Here is a 9,727-nt window from a genome sequence, read left to right as displayed (position 1 = left end):
GACTCATCTTTTCTATCCTCAGAGCTGACCCTTTGCTTTATCTCCAGCCCTAAAACAGGGCCTGGCACATGGGAGGTTCCAGGAAACATCGTTTGGATGAACAAATGCTCAGTGAGTACCAGGCACTGTCCTAAGCATGCATGAACTCATTTAATGTCACACACCATTTGTAGTAGTGTCCCCATTTTGTAGATGGGCAAACTGAGGCACAGAGAGGTTAGCAGAATTTAGTAAAGTCGAGCAGGTGGTAGGCAGGGTGGTAAGTAGGTAGATGTCTGGGTTCCAATTCCATGCCCCCAACTTCCACATTCCAAATGCCCAGCTCTCAGGTCAGTTCTGCATTAACACCAAGGCCAGAATCTGAGGCTGCCTGGGATGAGGACTATGGTGGGACTGGGGACCCAGATCCAAGAGGTCAGGAGGCCTCAGGGTCACTGGTGGGAGCCATATCTCTTGTAACTATCGTGGACCAATGGATTTGTCCCTGAGAAATTCTCTCCTGACAGAGGGGTGGGCACGGCCACCTGGATCCTCAGCCTGGGAGCTTCTCCTTAGAGGCCGATCATGTGATAATGCATTTGCTCCAGATCTCTTCCAGCACGCAGAGGCTCTGATTCCCGGGAACTGGCCAGGTGGTATTCTCTTCCCTGTGCAAACATGGGGCACAAGACGGGGCGCCTGGGTGGCTCAGTCGGTGAAGTGTCTGACTTAGGCTCAGGTCATGGTCTCAGGATCCTGGGATGGAGCCCTGCGTGCAGCCGTGTGTCGGACTCCCGACATATTGACCAGGAGGGGTCTGCTTCCCCCTCTCCCTGCGCCCCTCTCCGTGTTGTTGCACTAGGAAAGTGCCGCAGTTCTGGGGCGTTATCCTCCTAGCCAAGCATCTCACCATCTGCAAATGGCAGGGAGGCAAGACGGATGATTTCTCAGCTCCCCCCTCTCCCGCCATGGTCCATGCTGCCCAAGTTCCCTTTGTCCCGTGACCATAGCTCTGACACGCAGCTTCCTGTTGGGGTTTCCTTGGCCTCATTCGGGCCATTTCCTTCCCCAACAGAGGGACCTGAACGCAGGCTGGTGCAGACATGGTGCCCCTGCTGCTGCTGCCCCTGCTGTGGGGGGGTAAGTGGGCCAAGGGGCAGTGCTGGCGGGCACAGGTGGGGGTGTGCCGGAGCCACAGCTGAGCCTCGGTTTCCCTCCAGGGTCCCTGCAGGAGGACTGGGGGTACAAGCTCCAAGTGCAGGACACGGTGACGGTGCCAGAGGGTCTGTGTGTGCACGTGCCCTGCACCTTCTCCTATCCCAGGAGCTCGTGGCCTACCCGTGAGAGGCCCTACGTGTACTGGTTCCGGAGTGGGGACAGCTCCCATAACTCTCAGCCTGTGGCTACAAATGATCAAAAAACAAAGGTGAAGACAGAGTTCCGGGACCGGTTCATCCTCGTCGGGAAGCCCGGGGAAAACGACTGCTCCCTGAGAATCAGAGAGGCCAGGAGGAGCGACCAGGGACTCTACAGGTTCCAAATAGAGACAGACTATCGGAGATATACTTACAGAGATAAGCAGCTGAACCTGCAGGTGGCAGGTATGGCAGGGGCCCCAGGAGAGCTCTGGGATGTGGAGACCCCCCTCTTAGAACAGGAGCAGGACACTGGAACATTCCCTGCTCCAGGTCTTGGGGCTGAGATGGTGGGAAGAGACATGGGGGCCTGAGGTCAGCTTGTGCCCTGAGGCCCTGGTCCCTGTCAGGGTCACACTCTGGGTCCCCAGCTCCCTGGGGCCCAGGCACCTGCGTCTGTCCTCCTCAGCCCTGACACAGGAACCCGACATCCACTTTCCGGAGCCCCTGAAGTCTGGCTATCCCACGAACCTGACCTGTAGTCTGCGGGGAATCTGTGAAGAAGGAGGACCTCTCAGCTTCTTCTGGGTGGGGGGTGCTCTTGACTCGCTGGACCCCCAGACCCTCCACTCCTCGGTGCTGACCCTCACCCCGAGGGTGCAGGACCATGGCAGCAACCTCACTGTCAGGTGCACCTGCCAGGAGGTCAGGGCACCGTGGAAAGAACCATCAGGCTCAATGTCTCCTGTGAGTGCTGAGGGATGGCTGGGTCCCTCAGGGCAGTGGGGGGAAAGGGGCTAGTCCTGGGATCCTTTATCCAGAGGAGATTGGGGGAAATTGGAAAGTTCATCCCTTCCACTTATGGGGCTCCTGGAACAAAGGGCCAAAGCCCACCCTGCCCCTCACCGCATCTTCCCTCCTCAGACGCTCCACAGTTGATGACCACGCGTGTTTTTCAGGGAAACTACACAGGTAGGAAAGATCTTCTCACCTGGGGTTGTGATGAGAACAGGGTCTGCCTGCTCAGAGCTCAGGGCTTGGAGATGAGACCCTCCCTCACTCAGCCCCTTGAGTCTCTCTCTGTCTACCCCCCCACCTCACCAGGGTCTTCCATTGTGGACCCAGGATTGCTTTCAGCTGCTGCCTCTTTTTTTCCTCTAGTTTGTGTGTATTATGTATGTTTCATTTTAATTGCATTCTAATCAACATGTACCAGTATTAGTTTTCGGTAGACAACATAATGATTTGGTATTTGTTTGCACTGCAGAATGATCACCACAGTAAGTCTACGTAACATAGTCACAAACTTTTTTCCTTGTGATGACAACATCTGACATCTACTCTTAGGGACTTTCAAAGATAAAGTCTAGCACTATTAACTATAGTCACCGTATGCGTTACATCCTCAGGAGAGGATGTAACTTATTTATTTTATAACTGAAGTTGGTGCCTTTTGACCTCCTTCCTTTTTTCCTTAGCTGTAGAATTTATGGTTGTTTTCTTTTTAAAATGATTTATTTTATCTCTTCACCTTAGAGAGATGGGGGAGAGGGGCAGAAAGGTAAGGGGAGAGTCTTTTAAAAAATATTTTGTTTATTAATTTTTTTAAAAGATTTTATTTATTTATTTGACAGATCACAAGTAGGCAGAGAAGCAGGCAGAGAGATGGGAGGAAGCAGGCTCCTCTCTCACTGAGCAGAGAGCTGGATGTGGGGCTTGATCCCAGGATCCTGGGATCATGACCTGAGCCAAGGCAGAGGCTTAACCCACTGAGCCACCCAGGGGCCCCTTGTTTCTGAATTTTTGAGAGAGAGAATACACACGAGTAGGGGGAGGGTCAGAGGGAGAAGCAGGCTCCCCGCTGAGCAGAGAGCGGGAGGCAGGACTCTATCCCAGGACCCCTGGCTGGGATCATAACTTGAGCCCAAGGCAGAGGCTTAACTGACTGAGCCACCCAGGGGGGCCCTAGAGCTTATGTGTCATTGTAATAAAACAGACACAAAGTAAAGCTTACTGTCTTCACCATGTTTAAGGCTAGAGCTCAGCCGTGTTGGAGGCTTTCAGTACGGCGCCTGCAGAGCTCTCTCCAGCTTGCGAAACCGAAACTCTTTGCGCACCAGACACTGACTGCCCAACCCCTCCCCCAGCCCCTGGCGGCCACCCTCCCGCCTCTCACCTTCCGCCTGTCTCTGTGAGTTTTGCAGCTCCCAGCTTCTGCTCCCCGCGCTTGAATTTCCGTCCGCACTCCTTCGTGGCCGAGCTCGTCGTCTTCTGTTGGACCCTTCCCTGTTCTCAGTCCCCGTAACTCCACCCTGGACCCCTGTTGCTCTCTGTGTCCACTTTCCTGGGCATCCTCATTCTGTCCCCGGTCTCCTCCTGTGACCCCATCCCTATGCTGACCCTGTCCTGGTGCCCCCCACAACTCTCTAGCCGGTCATGGGTCAGATGTGCAGTTGCCTCTTGCGGATGCCTCTCTGCGTGTGCTACTTACCCCAGCGGCGGGGCTGGACCCCACGCTGGGTAACTCCCCTTCTCACCAGCTGCACCCATGAGTCCGTGAGTCTTGAGAACTTCATTTCCCAAATCATTTCACTCCTCTTGCCTTTGGCCCAGGCCAGCTCCAATTTTCTCCCGGGCCCTGGACCATTGCCTCAGCCTCCTCCTCAGCCTCCCTGCCTCCTGTACATCTCCCGGGCCGCACTTGGCCCAGCTCTTTGTAGACCCAGCGCTGATTCTGCATTTCCCCTGCTCATAGCCCCTACCGCTTCCCAGTAACCTCTGGGCAAAGCCCAGTGCCCTCAGCCCGGCTCCAGAATTTCTGACCCTGCCCTCTCTCCCGCTTTGATCATGTCTCTGATGCTCCCGGTCGTCCCCAGTCCCCACCAAGTTCCAGGGACAAGTGCACTTCCCCCCATCTGCCAGGCGGTTTCAGTTCCTGGCACATCTCCGCCAGAGCTGCCTACTTTGGCTCTGTGGGAAGAGGGAGGGAGAGATGCCTCTCTGGGCTCCACCCGCTGGTGGTGACTCTCTTACCCAGTCCCGAAGATGCTGAGCAACGGCATGTCACTGCCTGTCTTGGAGGGTCAGTTCCTGAGCCTAGTCTGCATCGCTGACAGCAACCCCCCTGCCTTGCTGAGCTGGTCCCGGGAGGGCAAAGCCCTGAGCCCCTCCCAGCCCTCGGCGCCTGGGGTCCTGGAGCTGCTCCACGTAGGGGTGGAAGATGAAGGGGAATTTACCTGCCAGGCTCAGAACACGCTGGGCTCCCAGCACATCTCCATCAGCCTCTCTGTGCACAGTGAGTTATAATACAGGTTTGGGGAGGGGGCAGCCTGGTCAGGTGTTTGGGGTGTGGAAGGGACTGGGGTCTGAGGACAGAGCTTCAGCCTCTGGACTTCCTTCCCCAGGTAGCCCCTCTTCCTGCAACTGTGTGACTGAGAAGCAGGAGGGCTCCTGGCCCCTGGTCCTCACCCTGATCAGAGGGGTCCTCATGGGGGCTGGCTTCCTCCTCGCTTATGGCCTCACCTGGATCTACTACACCAGGTGAGCGGGCCCATCCCTCTCCCGGGAAGTCTGCTGACTGGCCCCGAGTTCTGGGTGGGGCTGAGCCGTCCCATCCTGCCTGGAGTTAGAACTACATGGCTGCTCTCTGATCTGAGACCCGCGTTGGTTCTGCAGGTGCAGGGGACCCCCAGGGATCGGGGCCGAGAGGCCTGAGTGAGCCTTTCTCCTTCTCAAGACGGGACTGAGGTGTGGACCTGGAGCCCAGGGGGACAGATATGAGACGTCATGGTCAGCTTCTTCCTGGAACCTCTCAACTCAAACCTTCTCCACTGTACCCCTGGAGTTTAATTTGGGGAGGTGAAGGAGCGATGACACAGAGAGGCCAACACCATCAGAAGTTACTACTTACGTTTCCCAAGGAAACGGGGCATGCCACGCCATGCAGGGCCATGCGAGAAGAAGCACCACGTTTTGGCTGGGAGGCAGAAGCAGGTACAGGGGAGGCCTCGCAAAAGCCTTTCCTGGGGTTTGTGTGAGAAAGACAAGGCCAGGAGTATAGTTCAGGATCAGCTAGTCTTGAGTAATTCTGGGGGGCCTTGACCTAAAGGGGTGACTCTAGTTGTCTGCGACCTGTCCTTGGTGATTTAGGGCAGGGTGTGTGGGTTAGAGAAAAGTGGTGTTTGGGGCGTCTGGGTGGCTCGGTTGGTTGAGCATCTGCCTTCAGCTCAGGTCATGATCCCATGACCCTAGAGTCCCCGGATTCAGCCCTCCATCAGGGCAGGGAGCCTGCTTCCCCCTCTCCTCTGCCCCTCCCCCTGCTTGTGCTCTCTCTGTCTCTCTGTCTCTCTTTCAAATAAATAAATAAAACTTTTTTTTTTTAAAGGGTATTTGGGGGACACGTGCTGGGGATTGGTTAGTTTGATCTGAAAGTTGAGCTCCCGGCAGAACTCTTTGCCATCTCTAAAAACTGGCTAGCCCTAGGAGGCGCCATCTCTCCCCAGATGGCAAGCTTTTTAAGGAAAAAAGGAAGTAAAAACACACCATAGCTGATGCCCCCTTGTTTCTGCCTAAGGCCAGTCTCCATCTGCTCAGCCTGCCTCTCCTTGCTGGCTCTGCCCATCCCACCCCTCCCACCCTCCTCCTCTCCATCCCCAGCCCTGCCCCTGTAAGGGAGCTTACTTCCCATGACCTGCTCAACCCCTGAGTTTCTGGTCTCTCAAACTTCCCTCTCAGTGTAGACGATAGTGCATAATAGAGTCAAGAATACAGCTTTTCTTTCCCAGATGAGAGACACCTACCTCATAATAATTGCTACAGAACATCACATTTAATTATAAATAAAAGTTTTATTAAAGATGCAACCTAAAAATTAATTTTACTGTTTAATGTCTCTGTGGAAGTTTCGAGAGCAAAACTATGTCTCAATCTTCTATCCTTTTTTTTTGTTGAACACGGTCTAAAGAAGACTTTTTATGTATTCATTGTGTTTGGAGGTCTAACTTAAATTGATTAAATAATCAAATCTAAGGAGTGCAACTAGATGAATGCTTACCTGTGTGCACACCCTTGCTTCCAACACCAAGTTCAACATACAGATTCCATCCCCCTCCCCTGAGGGTCAGGTCCCGCCACGAGATGGGAAGGATAGGCAGGGGGGGCAGGCAGCTTTGGCGGAGATGGGCCAAGAATTGAGACCCCCTGGCAGATGAAGGGGAGCACACCTGTACCTGTAACTTGGTGGGGATGACCGGGAGCACCAGAGACATGATCACGGCGGGACAGAAGGCAGGGTCAGAAAATTTGGAGCCGCGAGCGCCGTGCTGAAGGTGTTGGGCTTTGTCTTGGGCTCCTTCAAGTCAGCAGAGTCACACGCATGCCAACTCCCTCTTTTCTGTCGATACAGATCTGTATTGCCAATTTTGGGGCGCTATGTAAGTGGACTCAAGCTTTACATATGCATTAGGGTCTGAATTTTTTCTCCCAGTTTTACATTTTCAGATTTATCTATATTGTTATATGTATCAATAATTCATTTTTGGTTTTGGTATTGTTTTTGATTTATTTTTAAATTTTATATAAAATCAGTTACTTACCATATGGTGTAATATTTGTTTCAGAGGTAGAGTTTAGTGATTCATCAGTTATAAATAACACCCAGTACTCATTCCATATCGTGCCCTCCTAATGTCCATCACCCAGTTACCCCTTTCCTCCAGCTACCAGTTACCCGCTCCAGCAAACTTCAGTTTGTTTTCTATGGTTATATGGTTTGTATATTATGATTGTGTGGTATATATTATATTATATATTATGATTATATGTTTCCTATGACTATATTGTTTGATATTATGGTTTGTCTCCCTCTAATTTCATCTTGTTTTATTTTTTCTTCTCTTCCCCTATGATCCTCTGTTTTATTTCTTAAATGCCACATATCAGTAAGATCATATGATAATTGTCTTTGTCTGATTGATATATTTCACTTAGCAGAATACCTTCTAGTTCCATCCATGTCGTTGCAAATGGCAAGATTTCATTTCTTTTGATGGCTGCCTAGTATTCCATTGCATATATATACATCTTCTGTATCCATTCATCTGTTGACGGACATCTGGGTTCTTTCCATAGTTTGGCTATTGTGGACATTGCTGATATAAACATTGGGGTGTCAGTGCCCCTTTAGATCACTATGTTTTTATCCTTTGGGTAAATACCCAGTAGTGTGATTGCTGGGTCGTAGGGTAGCTCTATTTTCAACTTTTTGAGGACCCTCCATACTGTTTTCCAGAGTGGTTGCACCAGCTTGCATTCCACCAACAGTGTAGGAGGGTTCCCCTTCTCTGCATCCTCGCCAACATCTGTCATTTCCTGATGTGTTAATTTTAGTCATTCCATGTGTGACTATCCTCCCAGTTGTTTATTCTAAATTACAATGACTGCATTTGTTTCTGGTTTTTGACTTTTGAGAGAGATAGCAACCTTTTCAGAGAGATAGCAACATTCCTTGTTCACCAGGACCATAGAACCACAAGTGAACAACAACAATAAGATGAAATCATTCCAAACAATTCCCATTTGTCTTTCAAAAGCATGCTTTGTCTAAATCTCCCTTTCTGGGGCGCCTGGGTGGCTCAGTGGGTTAAAGTCTCTGCCATCGGTTTAGATCGTGATCTCGGGGTCCTGGGATCGAGCCCCTCATCGGGCTCTCTGCTCTGCAGGGAGCCTGCTTCTCCCCCGTCTCTCTCTGCCTGCCTCTCTGCCTACGTGTGATCTCTCTCTGTCAAATAAATAAATAAAATCTTTAAAAAAATAAATATATCTTCCTTTCTATACAGACTGGAGGAGAGGGACTCCAGAGAGTATAGTCATGTTAATGAAATTCACTGCTTTAAACTGTGAACAAGATGGTTCTGGGTAAGCTGTTACGGACACCAGCAGACAATAAAGAAAACTTCAAACCCAGAATAGCATGTACCCCAACAACTGGAAGGCTCCAATCCATACTTTTAATCTGGATCACAGTGCAATTGTTTGCTTTACAGTTAAACACATTGCCAAAATCTTTCAAAGCAGATTTCTGCTTAGAAATTCAAATGAAAACGCTAAATCATAAAAGCTTTGGCTTATTATATAGTTTCTGACAGGCTCCAATATTCTGGGTGCCAGAAGGTAATTCTCTCTCAGTTGCTAGTGAAAAGATGAGTCTTTTATACACTAAAAAGGTGATGTTACCAGATTCTAGTGTCACCTGTCAAAACACAAATATCTTTAAAAAAAATATCTAGAAAAAAAATATCTAGAATGCAAGTGTCAGTAAACACTCACGATGAAGGGCCATCAGAATTCAAAAGTGAGAAAAATCCACATAAATTAACTCTTACTAATCTGAGAAATCAATCTAATGTATATGTAAATTGAAAAACACTGTCTGGCTAGTCATTAGTTTCTAGCTAACTGATGACAGGTCGTTCCAGCATATATGTTCTCTTCCTGTGATATTTGTTTGTTCTGGCAAGACTCCAAGAAGCCCTGGCCCCTAAAAACAGCTCAGCAAAAGGCAGCCCTGAGGCAATTGCTTCAAATTTGCCAAGATTGCAATCATCACTAACAGGACAAGGGCCAGAATATAGATATTCTTGTGAGAATTTTTTCTGATAGTAAACAGTGTGCTGTAACTGACCAGCGGTTCTGTCTGCGCGCACCTTTGAGCTTTCCACACTGGCTTCTCTGCTGTCACTGGGTCACCTTGGTCATGGATCGTCATGGCCAAATCTTTTTCTTTTTTTAACATTTTATTTATTTGGGGAGGAGCATGAGTGAGGGGTAGGGTCAGAGGGAGAAGCAGGCTCCCTGCTGAGCAAGAAGCCTGATGCAGAATTCTATCCCAGGACCCTGGGATCATGACCCAAGCCGAAGGCAGAATAAGCTCCTTTTCCTTTTCAGCCATTCTTCCCTGCACTGCTTGGAAATCTTTCCCGCTCCAGAGAATTCACTCAGGAGGCATCTTTCTGAAGTTCCCAGTTCAGTAATTCATTTGTTTCCTTAGCAAGCTGATTGCTGGAATATTCCAACTGTTGCAGATTTTCCTCTGGTTGCTCCAGTCCCACTTACTTCCTCATTGGCTCATCAGATTCTTTTTTTTTTAATTCCTTTTTAAAAGACTATTTATTTACTTATTTCTATTTATTTATTTGAGAGAGAGAGAGAGAGCGAGCATGAGAAAAGAGAAGGTCAGAGGGAGAAGCAGACTCCCCAGCGGGGCTGGGATCCCAATGCAGGACTCGACCCTAGGACTCCAGGATCATGACTGGAGCCAAAGGCAGTTGCTTAACCAACTGAGCCACCCAGGCGCCCAGATCATCAAGATTCTTTATCTGAGTGGTGGTTCCGCA

The 9,727-nt window shown here is 50.0% G+C and overlaps 1 protein-coding gene across 1 annotated transcript; it reads left to right on the top strand.

Annotated features, from left to right (window-relative positions):
• The first annotated feature begins 1,032 nt into the window (after positions 1-1,032).
• LOC125088889 (sialic acid-binding Ig-like lectin 14) lies at positions 1,033-6,405 on the top strand. The gene is given in 8 exon segments (XM_047710508.1): positions 1,033-1,119; positions 1,200-1,580; positions 1,804-2,013; positions 2,016-2,081; positions 2,259-2,306; positions 4,372-4,629; positions 4,739-4,874; positions 5,010-6,405. Coding segments are annotated over 8 exon segments (1,179 nt in total). The 5' UTR covers positions 1,033-1,082; the 3' UTR covers positions 5,053-6,405.
• The last annotated feature ends 3,322 nt before the right edge of the window (positions 6,406-9,727 follow it).

This window comes from Lutra lutra, chromosome 17 (genome assembly GCF_902655055.1).
Source record: "Lutra lutra chromosome 17, mLutLut1.2, whole genome shotgun sequence".
NCBI lineage: Eukaryota > Metazoa > Chordata > Mammalia > Carnivora > Mustelidae > Lutra > Lutra lutra.
Note: the sequence above shows the minus strand (reverse complement) of the source record. Positions and strands in the feature narration are given on the sequence as shown.